At 49.0% G+C, this 17,443-nt stretch overlaps 1 protein-coding gene across 3 annotated transcripts in view; it reads left to right on the top strand.

Moving 5' to 3' along the window:
- The window catches only part of ADCK1 (aarF domain containing kinase 1), a 101,192-nt gene that overhangs the window by 52,303 nt on the left and 31,446 nt on the right, over window positions 1-17,443 (top strand). For all 3 annotated transcript variants that reach the window (XM_058655376.1, XM_058655377.1, XM_004584574.2), the window contains 2 exons: window positions 2,565-2,723; window positions 15,369-15,527. In XM_058655376.1, coding sequence (XP_058511359.1) covers window positions 2,565-2,723; window positions 15,369-15,527 — 318 coding nt within the window. The remainder of the gene's footprint in view (window positions 1-2,564; window positions 2,724-15,368; window positions 15,528-17,443) is intronic.

Below are 17,443 nucleotides of genomic sequence, written 5' to 3'. Positions count from 1 at the left end.
GCTTTTGGAGGGGAGTGAGGGCAGGTAACCCCAGGTTTGCAGCAAGAATATTGGGCTGTTGCAGTAACCCGGGGGTGAGGGCCTTTAGTCACAGCTCTGCCCCAGAAACGTTGTCCTTGGCCCTCTTTTTAGGACTAGTGTTGATATCACTGTCAAGACCAGGGATTGTGCTGAAGGGCTTCCCTTCGGTTCCTGGATCCCCGTCCCAGAAAGAGGGTGGGGAGGAAATGAATTCTCACTTCCTGAGCCTCTTGGCTGGCCTGGGCTTCATACCCCTGTCTCTTCCATTTATCTTGACTAGGCCTGGGGATGTGTTGTGTCAATCAGAGCCCCTTGAACTGTATGTGATGTCAAGCTGAAACTGGGAGGGGTTACAGGGCAGGTGCTCAGGTATGGCTAGATCAAGGGGCTAGGTCAAGGGTCACTAACAGGACTTAGTCCCTTGGTTTCCTGGCTCCACTTTCTTCCTTGTTGTGATGTGACTCTTGGCAGTTCCAGCTCATTTAGGTTTCTTTGCTCAAGTTCAACAAAAAGAACCTCTTCTACAGTTCAAATGAAAGCAAAATTGTTGAATCTGATCGGGCCAATTGGGCTGCTGTGGATGACTCAATGTGGACTGAGCGGGGTTCTGATTGGCTGAGACAGTCTCCCACCCACCAGGGAGTTACAGGACCCCACCTAGGTAAACCCCACAGCTGATGTGTACTTCAGTATTGTGAAAGGTTGCATATTTGGGAGCAAGAGGCTCTAGCATTTCAAGGGGAAGGAAAGATGCATTCCATTGTCCAGTGGAGAGAACAGTGGGTTCAGCTAAGCACCTGTCTGATGTTGACTTGATCTAGTCTCATGCCAACAGAAGCTACAGGGAACAGGACAAATCCCCTGCACTTGTGAAGTTCTTGTCCTCAGGGGTTCTTAGGGTGATGATGGTGCTGGTCTTCTCCCATCCCATACTCAGGTTCTTGTGCTGAGAGATGCCAGGGACCTGGGGGAGGAACCTTGTCCCGCAGGAGCCTAGAATCACCAAAGATGGGAAAAGTCAGGTGCATTGTTGGGGTGCAGGGGAAACTAGAGTTTCGATAGGAGAGGAGAAAGACCCAATGACGAAGTAGGGAGTAGGAAAGCCCCTCCCACCCTTGTCTCTGGTGTTGGAGGTCCATTGGTCCCTCCCCAGTGGCTTGGGCCACTAGCCTTTATGGAACCTTAGTAGATGGAATGGAGTTTAGTGAAAGTCACACGGAAGGTGTCAGGGATGTGGGGAGTGACTCACGAGGTGAAATCAACAGGGATGCATGGAGCCACTCATGAAGCGAAAGCAACAGGGTTGCAGTGCTGCCTTGTCAACGGGGGACAGTGCGATTCCTGAGGACTGAGGAAAGAAGAGGGGCTGAGGGGCAAGACAGAGTGGCTACAGGATGGGGGTCGGAGGGAGGAAGGGACACGGAACAAGGATTCTTCAAAGCAGGAGAACCTGCGAGGTTGGGGCAGGCAGGCAGGGGTGTGGCTGCACAGCTATCTTGGAGTCCCAAGACCTCTGAGTTTTCTGAGCTCTAGGGACACACAAGTCCCTTGTATTACTATGGAGTGATATTGACGTGCAGCCTGTGTAATCTTCCTACAGACTTAAAAACATCTCTAGGTAACGTTAGTACCCAGTATGGTGTGCATGCTGTGTGAATATTGATTATATGGCATTGTTTAGAGAATATGAACAAGAGAAGAAGTCTGTACATGTCCAGTGCCCGTGCAGTTAAATCTGAGTATAGAATCTGCACATGTATGTGTCTGTGCATCTCTATATGTGTTGTGTGTGTGAGAACCACTGGACTCTGGGAATTGTGTAAGCTAGACAGAAGCTTACAGAAATAGAGAGCATTCCAACTGCAGCCTTAGCCAACCTTGGGAAAGGCATTGGGGACTCAACCTTCCATCTGGTAGAATATCTGGACCACATTAGCCATGATCATCTAGAATCAGAAGGACAATGTTTTCCAGGGACATGGGATGGCATTTCCAAGAGGGAAGGAGGGAGGAAGGAGAAGATGCAAGGGAAAGAAACATATTTTCCACTTCACAGGGAAAGTGAGGCCACACAGGGCAGGGGAGGCTGGCACTTTGGCAAGTCTTGCTGCTGAGCTGTGGCTGGAAACCCTGGGGTCTCTGCCAGGCTGGCCCAGCTGGGGAAGGGCTTGGGATCATCACTGGGGCTGCTGTCTGGGTGGGACTTGGGTAGTTGCTAGACTCGGAGCCAGGTGTGGGTGCTTGGAGCTCCTTGGCGATGGTAGAATCGGACCAGCTTGCATTGGATTCTAATCCTGGGCGCATGTTCTAATGACTTTTCATCATCTCTCCAGGAGGTACAACAGGGAGTAAATGGGCATATGATGCACTTTTGAATGTTCTGGACAGCATGGCACAGCTTTGGCCTGTGTGAGGGAGGTGGCCAGGGCCCCAGAGCCTGATGCTGGATACTGGGCAGCCCTGCCTCCAGCCCATCTTCCCAGCCCCTCTCACCTCATTGGGCCGTCTTCTGAAGTGTCCTGTCCTCTTTCTTCCCCTGACAGATCCATGACTTGTTTGTGAGCTTTGATGACACTCCTCTGGGGGCAGCTTCCCTGGCCCAGGTCCACAAGGCAGTGCTGCATGATGGGCGGACTGTGGCCGTGAAGGTTCAGCACCCAAAGGTGCAGGCCCAGAGCTCCAAGGACCTTCTCCTGATGGAGGTGAGTATGTCCCTTCCTCCTTCTTTCATCCTCAGCCTGTGTTGCCCTGGGATGGGGGTCTTTGCAGAACTGGCTCAAAGTGGCAGGTGCAATGAGGTCAGAGATAAGAGCTATGACTGCAGCAAGGGGGTACCAGGGCAATTCTGAAGCCCCAGAGTCCCGGCGGTGGGAAGACTGGCTAGATCCGGTTTGTCCCTGGGGACTCTTGTGGTGGTCTTTGAACAGGCCAAGCAGCTGTTGGGGCCAAGGGGATCCAGGAATCATGGGTAGAAATGAGGAAAACCACAGGGGCTTTCCTGGGGTAGAAAAAGTTATACTGTAGTTTGTTGAATACATACAAATGGGAGTGTGTAGTTACCCACATGTGGACACATGGAAGCAGCTGTGCAGGTGGCAGGTTTTCTTGCCTGAATGTGACCCTGGGAGAACCATGGCCCCAGGTGGGAGTGTGAGCCCCCACCGCTTGGATCAGGAGTAGCGCCCTCCATAGGGAGGTGGGCAGCCCACTCAGCTGGCCAGCATGTCTTTTCCTGCCTTTTCTGTTTGCTATCCCCCTTTCCTCTTCCTTCCTCTGAGTTCTTACTTTGTTCTGCTAATTTACTTCCCAAATGGCTGCCATGCTAGTGCTGGGTCAAGCTGAAGCCAGGAACTAGGAACACTTCCAAATGGCAGGGACCCAACTTCTTGGCTGTCGGCTGCTGCCTCCCAGGATGTGCCTCAGCAGGAAGCTGGAGCTGGGAGCAGAGTCAGGACCTGAATGCAAGCATGACATGGGGTGTGGGCATCCTGGGAGGGGAGATTTGAGTGAACCCCTGAGGAGGCTGTGAGCATGGTGTAGGAGAAGGGCAGCTTGGCATAGAGATGGCCACGAGCTCAAGCTCAGGGTGTGCTGGGGGAGCTCATCTAGGGGATGCAAGCTGGAAGCAGCTGGAGTGAGGCCAGCAGGTGGGCTGGCCAGTTCACCCAGACTCCAGGCTCAGTGTACCAGAGCATGCCCTGTCAGCACTCAGGACACAACAGGCTATGTCGACAAAAGTCATAAGAAATGGAGTTAAAAGATAAGTTTATTTTGTCGTTTTATAAAAAAGTTGAAATGCATACACACAAGGGGTCTTCAAAAAATTCCTGGAAAGTACAAACAATTTTGCAAACAACTGATGGTCTTTACCACAAACTTTTTGTTTGTGGGGCTGAACAGATCTGATTTCCTCCTGCAGTCAGTGGGAAACTGTGGAAGAATTTTAATCAGGGGCTCTTGTGATCAGATGTGCATAGCAAATAGAAGTCTGCTGGCAGTCTGAAGGCTGCATCAGAAGGCAGAGGGACTATCTCCAGGAGACCAGCTGGAGGGCTGCTGTGCTGATTTGAGAAAGACATGGTGGCGTGGAGCAAGGGAGTGTCATGGGGGTGGAGGAGAGGAGTGGACTCAAGGTGGGGGACTTACCAGGACCTGGGACCCAGCTTCATCTGGGGTGGTAGGAATGAGGAGGAGGTGATGGAAATATCCCTGAGGATTTGGGTTTCCAGGGATTCCCTGTGAATGCCTTTGCATCGATGCGTCCGTCACTGCCAAGGTAGGGCATATTCCAAACAGAATGGGCCTACCAGCAAATGGGATTGCTGAGTAGCAGTGAGTGGCAGGAAGCCACTCCCCAGCCCTCTCGCCTCCTTGAGGGTGGAGGGACATAGAAGAGGTGGCTCTCAGGAGCTGGGAGTCCCTTGGCGGAAGCTTGCCCAGTGGGACCTGTATTCCAGAAATGTATGGCTTGGGAGTTAGAACCACACAGATGTTGATTGAGGCAGTTTTTTTTTTTTTTTCCACCTTCTCTTAGTTGCTGAAATTCCTGTCACGTTGCTCATTGGCCAAATCTAGGAGGAAGCAAATGGGCAGTGGACCCAGGGAAATGGAATATCTTCTCAGAGTAAAGATGTGGTCTTGGAGCAGAGTGGTGAGGGAGCAAGCAGCTGTGCAGGGCAAGATATTTGCTGTCAGTTATTTCAAATAGAAATGTCTGTATCTATCTGGAGTTTGGGTTGTAATACAGATTCTGGATTTATGAGGAAGGAGACTCGTGGTGGTGGGATTGGATGAATGATCAAGATCCTTGGATTGTCTGTAGAAATCTAGGAGGGAAGGGTAGACTGAGAGGAACATCACCATCAGAGGAATGAACTCCAGTGGGTGAAGAAGCCATGACCAGAGAGGTGGGAGGAGAACCAGGTGGCAGCCAGCACAGTGTCACTTACCTGGTGATGGGTGATGAGCCATCCAAGAACTCAGTGTCTTCCTGCAACAGTCACGTGCTTCGCTCGTGAATCTGCGCGTTGGCCCCCATTGGGTGGAGAAGCCCATGTGTTTCATGTGGCCCTCAGCTACTGTGGCTTGGCTGGAGGTTGGGAGGTCCATGCTCAAGGTTGGCTCACTTGTAAGGCTTGAAACTTGAGAAATTGGTGCTGGCCATTGTCTGGCAGCTCAGGGCCTTGGTTTCCTCCACCCAGGCCTTTGCACAGCTCTGTGGGCTTCCTTGTTGTGTGGTGCCTGGATCCCTAAGAGAGGGTGTTTCCAGAAAGTCAGACTGGAGCCTCATCCTTGTTTAGCTCCCAGCCATGGAAGCCAGATGGTGTTTCCTTTTCCTTCCTGTTGATGTGATCACAAAAGTCTCTGTGGTTGGGGAGTGAAGAAACAGACATGTTAGACACATGCACTCCTTTCTCCCCCTTAATGGTGTGGCAGGGTCTGGAAGTGTTTTAAAATGGGAGAGATTGTTGCATTTGTTTTGGCCAATTATGTCAGAATTCCTCAGTGTGATCAAGAGGGACATCAGATTAGTCCAGCCCTGAACAAAAGTGTGTTTGAGGTTGGGCATAATGTTGCCGTAACCATGGGAACGCAGGGAGAGAGAACTGAGACCCAAGGAAGTAGAGACACTTAACGACAAATGGTTGGTTGCAGAAGGTTGGGGCGAGTTAGGGTGGTGGCTAGAGCAGGGCTTGGGGTTAAGTTCCTGGGTCGCTGTAATAGGTTTGCAGCTGATGGATTGGAACATAGCGGAGAGAGTACTTTCTACATCAAGGTCAAGAGTAGATTGAAGTGGTGGGCACCAGGAACGTAGTGGACGCATGAACCTCTCAAGAGCCCTGGTGGTGGGACCAGAGGAAGGCAGAGAGGCTGGGTACAAGTGAGCATGTGGGACCCAGTGGGAGAGAGAGGGAGGTGGGCAGCTCTATGCATGCCAGCCTACTGGCCTCTGTTTTTGGTCTGGAGTGAGAGGCAGGACCATCTGCCGAGCATGACGGGTGGGAAGCTGGCTGTGAGGCTCTGGGGAGGTAAAAGTTAGGGAGAGCTGCCGAATGGCCCGGGTCTTCCGTCTGCTTTGTGTTTGTACAGCACCTGTCTGTAACCACACAAGAGCCATGGTCATGAGTGAGCTGGAGGATCCCTGGGCTTCCTGGTCACTTTGATACAGACAGGAGTCAGCTTCTTTCCCCACAGCACCTTCAGGGTCCCCTTGGCCCAGAGTGACAGCTGTCTCTTCTTTCTGCTCAGAGTTTCGCTGGCTGCTTTAATAACGGCGGCCGCGAGGTCAATAACGATAATAACAGTAATAAAGAGCTGGCATCTTCTACTGCGAGAGAAGCGTGAGCTGCGTTTCTTGGACAGCGTGGCCTGGCAGGCCATGTGCAGAGTACACAGCAGCTCTTCAGCAGCGGCTGGCTCAGGCCCTGCCCGGACCCTGGCCACACTCACAGCCTCCGGAGAGCAGCGGGCAGTGGACATGAAGCTGCTACCCTCACAGTGTTGGCAGCAGCCTGGGGGCTCCACGTTCTCTCTGGGTCTTTGGTGGCACAGTCCTATCTTGGGACTGTTCCCTGCCACAAAACCAGGAAGAACCCAGCGGGAGAGCTCATTGTGTTTGGTGCTTGTGAGGCCCATGAGTCTAGACCAGACCTTACTGGGGTCTTGTTTTTAGGAGTGACAGTGCCGCAAAGATGACGCACGAGCTCGCTTGCTGTGACAGCAGTTTCCAGGGGACAGCAGGACTTACCTCCGGGAAGGTTAGAGCAAAGCCGTCTTTCTGCGTAGCCTTCTCTGTCCCTTTTAGGCCAGATTCAGCCTTGTGTGCCTTTAAATTTCTCTCCCACTATCCCCCTCGCCCTCTCCCCATTCCTGTGACTGATCCTAGCCTGGTCTTGAGAGGAAGCCAGTCTGATTCAAATAATTCACAACAAAGAGGGAATGACTAGCTCGACCCTAGGCATTTGCATTTTAGGAAGTGAGCTTGTAAATCCATACCTGTGTGTGGGATCTTCAGAAAGTCTGTGGAACATGCCTATTGCAAGAGAACTGCCTATTGCAAGAGAACTGTTTATTCCATTTTCCATGAGTTTTTTTTTAAAGATTTATTTATTTTTATTGGAAAATCAGTTATACAAAGAGACAGAGAGGATGATCTTCCTCTGATGTTTCACTTCCCAAATGGCTGTAATGGCTGGAACTCAGCCAGTCTGAAGCCAGGAGCCAGGAACCTCCTCCGGATCTCCCATGCAGATGCAGGGTCCCAAGGCTTTGGGCTGTCCTTGGCTGCTTTCCCAGGCCACAAGCAGGGAGCTGGATGGGAAGCAGGGTTGCTGGGATTAGAACTGGTTCCCTATGGGATCCTGGTGTGTGCAACGCAAGGATTTTAGCCATTAGGCTACTGTGCCGGGCCTCCATGAATTTTTTGAAGCACCTTTGTATTTGCTATGAGGACAGAGGCAGATGGATGTCTTCGGGAGGACATTTTTGAGAGCAGCTGACTGGGGGACAGTTTTGGCTGAAGAAAGCAGAACATGTAACTGAGGTGATATAGATGACAACTGCCCCTGTTGTGTTGCGTGCCAAGGCATCTGGAAACAGTGTCTGCTGTTACAGAGTTCCTCTTTGCAGTGTGGAGGAGTCCAGGGTCTTTCCATCTTTTACTCTGCAAGCTTCATACCCATTTTGTCCTCCTAAGTTAGTGTTGCTCTCAGGACCCAAACATTTGTACAGTTCCCAGTGTCCTATGGAGGTGGTACTCAGATGCCGCTATCTTTGTGTTCACGTTCCTTGTTGGAAAGGAGTTCCCTAATAGAATTCCCTGCATTTCTTATTGACCTGAAGCAATGCCCATGCCGCAGTCATGGCAAGAGAAGTGAGACTGCCTTGATTGGCTTAGCTTAGACAGGTCATGATATACTGCCTTGGGTGAATAAGGCCTGCCTTCCTTGTAAGGTATGTGGGCTGCACACAGTTGGGGTTCTCTTAGCCGGGAAGGTAAGGGAAATAGCTGTTGGGCTGACACCAAATAACAAGTAGCACCTAGTATTTGGAATCTGTGGGATAGGCTGTTGCATAATGGCATCGAAGTGAAGGTTGACTCTGTTGATATCTACGACTCCAGTGGTGCTGATGAGTTTGCACAAAAGAGGCAGGCTCAGCCAAGACTGCTTTTCAGCTTTGTCATCATCACCTGATATTGTCCCTTTCATCGCTGGGGCAACTCTCCTTCTAGATGCACTGCCAGTGACTTTTATTGATTCGAGTGGCTGTCCAGAGCCAGACTAATTGAGCTCAGAGCTTGGAACCATGAATCAGCAGGCAGAGGTGAGCTGGTGAGGCACAGTCTGTCCATTGGCTGGCAGACTGGCTTTGCAGCACTTCTGTCTGCCCATGGTCCTGGGGGCCTGGTGGGTTGCGTCTCACTGTCATTCTCACTACTTATGACCAGGGCAGGACTTGGATGGTCTGTGAGCCAGAGGTGAGGCCATCAGCCTGAGTTGTTCCTAGTCATCTCTCAGGCCTTACTCATGATGAACAGCTTCTTGTCCCATCACCCCCAAGGCATCAAACTCATGGCCAAGTACCATGCCGTCCATGTGCCACTGTCCCCAAGGCATGGAGCTGTGTTGGGGCAGAAGGGACTCTGGGCCCATGTGCCAGGACCTAGTCCACTGCTTGCTGTCATCTGGCCCATCCCCAGGGTCTCTGACAAGGGCCTGGGATGTTCATAGTTCTGACTTTTTTTTTTTTTTGAGCATCACTTCAGTGCATGCTGTCATCTTATTTCTCTTCTGTGTTGCTGAAACAGTGGGTGGCTAGGTAATGTGTGTGTCAGCATGGGATCCAACAGCTGATTTTATTTGAAAAATTTGTATATAAAATAGAGACAAAGGCTATCTCCTGGAAATTTCTCTTCACTCAATAATTCTGTGTTCTAAAAGGTGTACACTTTGATAACTTAGCAAGGCAAAGATCAACCCTGTGAATGACAAGCTATTTACATCCCTCCAAACTGATTTCTTGATTCTTGTCTCACATCCCTTTTTACCAGTTTGAATCAGTGCAGGCATGCTATTTAAATGTGCTGTTTTTCCATGGAACGTTATTTCTTTTGTATTATTTAATAACTTGATAAGAGTAACTTGCGTTCAGTTGCATTTTACAGCTAGCAATGCTCTTTCTCTGGCTTATCACAAACTTCCTATGAGAGTGTCCTATATTGTGTCACGCAAGGCGAGGCTCCATAAAGAAAGAACCAGAAAAAACTGGGTCCAGACCCTTTTTTGACAATTACAAACTGCCTGACTTTAAAAAGCACTTTAATCTCCTAAAACCTATCTCCTTCCTACAGGAAAAAAAATGTGAGTATGTATAGCAAGTGCGTTGTAGTACAATGCCTGGTATGTAGGAGGTACTAAATAACGATAATTTCCATTTTTTGCTACCATAAGAAAAACCTACTAGTTTTTGCAATTTTTGTGCAACTCTTTGTTTTTTTTCCATTGTATTTTTGTGTGGCCCACAATTGTTTGATCCACTGGTGAGCTAATGACTACATAGGAAAAACAGTTGATTTTTTTTAAGCTTGAAGGAAGTATTAATTATTGAACGCAGTGTGATTGATTTTAGAAACTTCCAGATTAAATCAAGATTTATCAGGCGGCTGGCATTATGGCACAGTGAGCTAAGCTGCCACCTGTAATGCTGGTATCCCATGTTGGAGTGCCAATTTGAGTCCTGCCTGCTCTTCTTCCGATCCAACTACCTGCTAATGTGCCTGGGGAAGCAACAGAAGATGGCCCAAGGGCTTGGGCCCCTGTTACCCACATGGGAGATCTGGATAAGTCCTGGGCTTCTCTGAGGCCAGTGGGAACTGACCCAGTTAGTAGAATATTCTCTCTTTCCCCCTCCCTTCCTCCTTCGTTCTTCCCTTACTACCTCATTCCCTCCTGCTCGATTGTCTTTCAGATAAATAAATCATTGTCTTTCAGATAAATAAATCTTTAAGGAAAAACAGTTGAATCCTCAGGCATTCTGAAACTACTTCGCCAAAATTCTGAGTTAATTCGTTTTTTCCACTGAAATCTCAGAAACCGGAAAGTCAGTCGATCTCACTAACAGAGCAGAGCAAACCTTCTAAGAACCCATTTGCTTATTCATCTGTGTATCCACTTGTTCATTCATGGGCATATTCAGCAAACACCTACTGAGTGTGGAGTGTGCGCAGCTGGGATGACAACAGTGGCAAGGAATTTTTAGAGAAGTTACATTTCGGGAGAAATATCCTAAAGGCCACTTGCTCACACCACCTGTTTTTATTTTAGTTGATTGCATCTGTTGCCAAAAGGGAAACAGTGAACCTGCTTAGAAGAGACTCCCAAGGGGATTGATCAGAGGACGAAGTGAGAGGAAGGTGTTTTATTTTACACTTGTTGGCCCCCTGGGTTTAAGGTGCGTGAGTTCCCTTCCTGTCTGTGGTTTTGCAGTCCACAATTGAGCTTGCCTATGGTCAGTGCAGTGTGACATTCTGACACAGAGAGACCCCATTTACATACCTTTTGTCACAGTCTGGTGCTCTTGTTTATTTAGTTATTGCTATCACTCTTTGGTTGGGTCCAATTTATGCACTGAACTTCACCAGGGTGGTGGTGGGTCTTGGAAGAAGCGCAGTATATACAGGATCGAGCTGGTTCCTGTGTGTGGTCGCAGGCATTGCTTCCTGACCTTGAGCTGTATCTTCTGGGGATGAGAGGGACCAGGGCAGTGACATGCCACTCTCACAGTGCTGTGGCAGCCAGTTTTATGAGTCAAGTTTTTTCAGTTATTAATGAGGTTGCTCGAATTAGTCATTAGCATGGTATATTAATAAAATCTGTGACTTTATGATTAATGGCATTTGATATTAATACTAATCGATAGCATTAGTAGTGACTAATTATAGCATTGATTGGGAACAGAAAAATCTTTAATGGACCTTTCAGCGCTATTGGGATATTAATGATAATTACCAGTCTCACAAATAACCATGACGTGTGGTGATGGCGAAGAAGTGTTGTTGGAGTGGACCTTACTGGGCTACAGGTGGGGCCCTGTGTATGCCTGTGACTGACCCAGGTTCTCTGCCTAGAGTGTGGTCAGTAACTGCTGGCTGAGATAACAAGGGTGCCTGGGCTGCCCTGGAATTCAAACTGAGGCAAAATGCCATGCAGCTTGTCTGTGCCCCTTTGGAGCACAGAGGGTGGGGTTCAGGTGTCTGGTGCTGTGTGTGTCCTTGGCCCCAGCCTGAGTGCATTGTGCCTGTTTCCTGTGCACCTGCCCCATCCCCTGTTAGGTGTCCACAGGGCTGTCTTAGGTGCACCTGGCAGGATGCCAGGGTGTCTGGGTGTCTGGGTCTGAGACATGTGGCCCAGGCCTCTCAGGCAGCACATCTCTGCTGGTTTTGTGTGACATAAACAGAAACAAAAATTGAATCGATTGTTGTAAGGTCACAGGTCTAGCCCAGGAGAGACTCGGCAAGCCTGCAAAGAAATTTAGACTGCCACCTAACATAATTATAAGAGATTTTGGTAGAGACTAGGTGTACCAATGCTGTGTGCTGAGCTGTTTAGAGTGATGCCTGGCTCCTCCCCTAGAGCGTGGGCTTTGAAAGCAAAGCCATGCATGCCTGTGGTTGATGGCCTTGGTTGAGGCTGATTTCTTTTGTATTCTATTTGCCTAACACATTGTTGGGCTCAGCAACATAAGAGTCTAAAACAAACAAACAAAAAAGATTCTAAGACAGGGCTTTTAGCTGATGCTCATCCTGCGAAGATTGGAAGGTACCCATAGGCCAGTGTTTTTTGGAAGACTTGTTATAATTTATAGGAAAGGCAGAGTGTTTAGAGAACAGACAGGGCAAGATCATCCTTCTGCTGGGTCAGTCTCCAACTGGCCGCAATGGCAGAGGCTAGGTCAGTCAGAACACAGGAACCAGGACTCCATCTGGGTCTCCCAATTGTGTGGCTGGGCCTGAGGCATTGGGCGCTACCTTCAGCTGCTTTCCCAGGTGTATTAGCAGAGAGCTTGGTGGGAAGTGGAGCAGCCAGCACTTGAACCACTGCCTGTGTGTGATGCTGGCATCGCAGGCAGCAGTTCAACTTGCTGCTCCACAGAGCCTGCCCTCATTTCTTTGCCACCTTGTTTATATAGTCAGGAGTTGAGGTCAATGTTTTTGGAGAACTCACTGAAGCATAGGACAAATTCCTGAACTGACCAGTCCACAGATTTGAATGCCACAGGGGAGGTGCTGTCTTTGTCTTGCTCTTGGTACTCTGGGACGCCTTCCATGTCCTTGCCATCACCCTTGCTCACCTGCCACCAAGCCATCATCCATGAACTTGTGAAACTGTCTTCCATTCAAAGCCTAGGCGGCAGGTAACCTCAGATCTGAGTCTCTGCCCTCAGATGGGGTTCTGGAAATTTCTGCACACACTACTGGGCTCTTGTTCTCTGCCCATGGTATTCATGTCATGACATTCAACTGACCTCTGCTTGCCATATTAAGTCATCTGAAACCCCCTTTGTCATCATTTTGTGGCCTGGGAAAGCAGTCGAGAATGGCTCAAAGTAAGACTGCAGTAGGACCCAAATGCCAAAAATTTGAGCAGCTTTTCATCTGAGTTGTTAAGCTGCTTGCTTCTTGCTCCTCTTGTCTGGCCTTGTTCCCTTATTCAGTTTAGTTTGTGTGTGTGCGTGTGTGTGTGTGTGTGTATGTGTGTGTATGTGTGTGTTTTAAGATTTGTTTATTTATTGGAAAGTCAGATTTACAGAAAGAGAAACAGAGAGAAAGATCTTCTATCCTCTGGTTCACTCCCGAAGTGACCGAATTGGCTGGAGCTGAGCTGATCAGAAGCCAGGAGCCAGGAGCTTCTTCCGGGTCTCCCCACGCGGGTGCAGGGTCCCAAGGCTTTGAGACATTCTCAACTGCTTTCCCAGGCCACAAGTAGGGAGCTGGATGGGAAGTGGAGCAGCTGGGACAGGAACTGGTGCCCACATGGGATCCCGGCACATGCCAGGCAAGGACTTTAGTCACTAGGCTATTGTGCCAGGTTCATCCAGTTTTTTATTATGAAATATTTCAGATGTATGCAAGGTTTAGAAAACAATGCAGGTTAAGTACTGCTTATCTGAATTGCTTGGGACTATAGATTTTTCAGACTTTTTTGTTCAGATTTTTTGATATTTGTGAACAGATCTTGAGATATTTTAGGGAGGGGACTCAAGTATAAACAGAAAATTCATTTCTATTTCTTTTTTTTTTTTTAAAGATTTATTCATTTTATTACAGCCAGATATACACAGAGGAGGAGAGACAGAGAGGAAGATCTTCCGTCCGATGATTCACTCCCCAAGTGACCGCAACGGGCCGATGCACGCCGATTCGATGCCGGGAACCTGGAACCTCTTCCGGGTCTCCCACGCGGGTGCAGTGTCCCAATGCATCGGGCCGTCCTCAACTGCTTTCCCAGGCCACAAGCAGGGAGCTGGATGGGAAGTGGAGCTGCCGGGATTAGAACCGGCGCCCATATGGGATCCCGGGGCTTTCAAGGCGAGGACTTAAGCCGCTAGGCCACGCCGCTGGGCCCCATTTCTATTTCTTATATGCTCATTATACACATCGCCTGTATAGAAATCTTTTTTGTTTTTTTATTTTTTTATGGTTTACATAGTTTATTAGGATAAAAAGGTTCAAGGGCTGTAGGAAAGTGGGTAAGTCTATTATTTCCATATTGTTTCCTTCAGGTATCTGAGGTAGAGTTTTAAGGGAGAAGCTCCACCCAGTTTTCCCACCCACTCCAGGTCCCAGATGTGGGGCCTGCTCCGAGATTCTTGCTCAAGTGGTTGTGATAGTTCACCAGTTATGAATCGCTGCCAATCTCGCCACTCCAAGCACGATGAGGTCGTTGAAGAAGTCTTTTTAGATTTTATTTATTTTTATTGCAAAGTCAGGTATACAGAGAGGAGGAGAGACAGGGAGGAAGATCTTCTGTCCAATGCCTCACTCCCCAAGTGACCGCAATGGCTGGAGCTGTGCTGATCCGAAGCCGGGAGCCAGGAGTTCTTCCAGGTCTCCCATGCAGGAGCAGGGTCCCAAAGCTTTGGGCCATCCTCCACTGCTTTCCCAGGCCACAAGCAGGGAGCTGGATGGGAAGTGGGACTGCCAGGATTAGAACCGGCGCCCATATGAGGTCCTGGTGTGTTCAAGACGAGGACTTTAGCCACTAGGCCACGCCGCCAGGCCCTGAAGGTGACATTTAAGCGTTTTAAAATTAATTTGAGAGGGAGTGGGGGGGTGGATGAAAGAAAGGAGAGGAAAAAGAAAGAGGGAGAGAAAAGAGATAACAAATGCCAGCCCTGCCTCTTTTCCTAGTTTGCTCCTCAAATGCCCATAGTGATCATGGTGGGGCCAGGCTGAAGCAGGGTGCTGAGAACTCAATCTAGGTCCCCTGCATGGGTAGGAGGGACCTAGTTATATGAGATAATATCTGCCGACTCCCAGGGTCTCATTAGCAGGAAGTTAGAGTCAGGAGTATAACCAGGTGTGGAACCCAGGTGTTGTGCTGTAGGCTGCAGACAGCCTAACTGGCATGTTAACTACTAGGCTGAAAACCTGCCCCCAGAAGGTAATTTTACACAATATTTTCAGTGTATCTACTTTTTAACTGCAGCTTATCACACAAAGTCAGGTGTGACATTTACCACTATTCGTACTCAGACAGTTTTGTATTTGGGAATACGTCTGGTTTCAGATTTTTGGATGATAGGTATCCAATCTCTGTTGTAAAGGCAAAGAAAAGAAGGAAGAAAAGAAGGAAGGAATGAATGAAGGACAGTCACGGTGGATGTGGCCTACTGTGTGTCAGTGGGACCATGAGGAACCATCCTGGAGCCAGTAGCCCCAGTTTGGTAAAGTTCTTCAGAGCTGGGACTTTGGAGTTGTGTAGTCAAACAGAATTCCAGCTTTGCATTTCCTCACTGGGTAGCTACAGGAGAAATCATGTAATGTCTTGGAACCTCAATGACCTTATCTATACAAGGGGGATGATAAGATGTGTGTCTCCCTGCTGCCCTGGCGTGGTGGTGAGGAATAAGTAGAGTTGAAAGAGCTTAGGCTACTGCTGGGTAATTGGGAAGGGCTCCTCGCTGGTTGGTGGTGGCTCTTGGGCCACCATCATCTCTGATTTGGTGCAGACAACCCAGGTGTGCCTGACCCTTGCTCTGGGGGTCACTGAGGCAGCAGAAGAGGAAATGTGCTTGTCTTCCTGGAGGGCTGGAAACCAACTGACGGGGCGTTTGGCGAACTGCAGGTGCTCGTGCTGGCTGTGAAGCAGTTATTCCCGGAGTTCGAGTTCATGTGGCTGGTTGAAGAAGCCAAGAAGAACCTGCCGTTGGAGTTGGACTTCCTCAACGAGGGGAGGAATGCTGAGAAAGTAGCCCAGATGTTGCAGCACTTCGAGTTCTTGAAGGTATGAGGGATGGAATGACAGGGAGTGGGGGTGGGAACAGGGCTTGGTGGTCTAGGGAGAGTGAGGTGGCTGGACACGAGTGGGGCATATCCTTGCTGAGTCTGCTGTCTGAGGACAAGTGGTTTATCACTGGACTATATGCGTGTATGTGAAAGTCCTAGGAGGTGATTTATAAAGATATACTAAATGTGATGCTGACCTGTCAGGCAATGAAACTGACATTGAATAACATAATTCCGAGACCATGAGCACAAGGGCCTTTGCAAGTGTGTGTCCAAAAGTTGATGGAAAATGGAATTAAAAGTTTATTTTATGCAAAAGCATTTTCAAATCTAGGCATAGGTTCTTCATGATGTTCATTTTCTGCAAACTTTTGGAAAGCTCCTCAAATGCCATGGTCTCTGCCTCTGTGAAGCATGGAATGGTGATGATGATGATGATGATGATGATGATGATGGTAGCTAACAAGAATATGCTCCAGCATGGTTCCAAACACATGTTTATTACATTAACTCATCTAATGTACAGTTAGTCCTGCTGTAGCACAACATCTGTTCCTTGAAATCACCATAGTATGCTAAACCTCGTAACAGAAACCACAGGGCCTATGGAAAAAGGATTAGGGGCCCCGCACTCACAGACTTTATCACTGATGCAGAAAAAGGCAGAGGACAGAAAGGGCACTGTTTGTGCACATGTTCAGTGGCTGAGACCTACATAAATCCACAGTCCCCGTGCTGTACCTCGCACTTGGCTGGGGAGGTAGGCATGATAAGAGCAGCTGTTTTGGAGTTGCAGTGAGTTATTGGAAGGTGGGTCAGCTATAATGGGCCAGGCATTGATGGCACCCGGTGAGGATGGTGGTCAAGGGGTGTCAGCATGTGTTCTATGCTCTCCCTTGTGGCCCAGTTCAGCTGGATGCCGTTCTGTGATCATAGGTCTTTCCCATGGCTGAGTGGGTACAGAGACAAATTTAAAATCTGCATGATGCTCAAACTGTTCCCCATCGTGGCAGTGGCATTACTACATATATGTATGTATGTATGTATATATATGTATGTGTGTATATAAAATGTACATAAAGTGTGTGTGTGCATGTGTGTGTATTTTTTCTTTTTCCCTAAACAAGTGTCCTAGCAGAAATGCCCTAGGTTACAGATGGCACTTAATATGGGGAACAGTGTCACATGGTGCCAAGTTACTGCTGCAGGTGCCTGAGGAGAGGGAGCGCTCTGAGGCCTTGGAAGGCACTCTATGGTCTGCCAGGTCAAGATGGCCCTGCTGGTGCTGGCCCTGGAGCTGGTCTCTGGAAGCTGATGTTCCCTATGTGGTTCCAGGGAAGGGAATGAAGGAGAAGTATGCCTACCAGGCCAGTTCTCCAACATGGTTTATTGTAAGTGAGTTTTACAACTGTTGCCCCAAGAATACCCTGAGTTGCTAAAGGGCCACTCTGGTGGTCTGAAGAGGGTTTAGCGGCAGAAGGCATCATCCCTTCCCACTTCCCTCAGGAGGCCCGGGGCATGATCACCGAGCATGTGGGAGCCGAATCAGGGAGCTTTCTTCTTGGAAGCTCTGGATGGGAAGGGTTCCATTTTCCTGGACTGAAGGGGAGCTGACTTTTGCAGTCATCATGAAAAGTGGAGTTGGGTGGCAGGTGGTTATACTTCTGCTAGCCAAGTCATTGGGCTACAATGGATGAAGACCCATGTCTTTTAGCCACTTGAGGACCCAGATGCTTGACTGACAGGAAGCAGACCCTCAGCTTGGTGATGAGCGCCATGCCACACCACACAGCTTTGGTGGAGAATGAAGTTATGGGAGCAGTTTGGTGTGTTGAGTGCATCCAAGGTCTGCTCTGACTTACCACATCCAGTGTGCCTGGTTGGCCTTGCCTCAGCCATTCTCATGGTCGGGGA

The sequence above is a fragment of the Ochotona princeps genome, chromosome 26, assembly GCF_030435755.1.
Source record: "Ochotona princeps isolate mOchPri1 chromosome 26, mOchPri1.hap1, whole genome shotgun sequence".
In the NCBI taxonomy this organism is placed as follows: domain Eukaryota; kingdom Metazoa; phylum Chordata; class Mammalia; order Lagomorpha; family Ochotonidae; genus Ochotona; species Ochotona princeps.
This window is presented reverse-complemented; position numbering and strand designations above follow the sequence as displayed.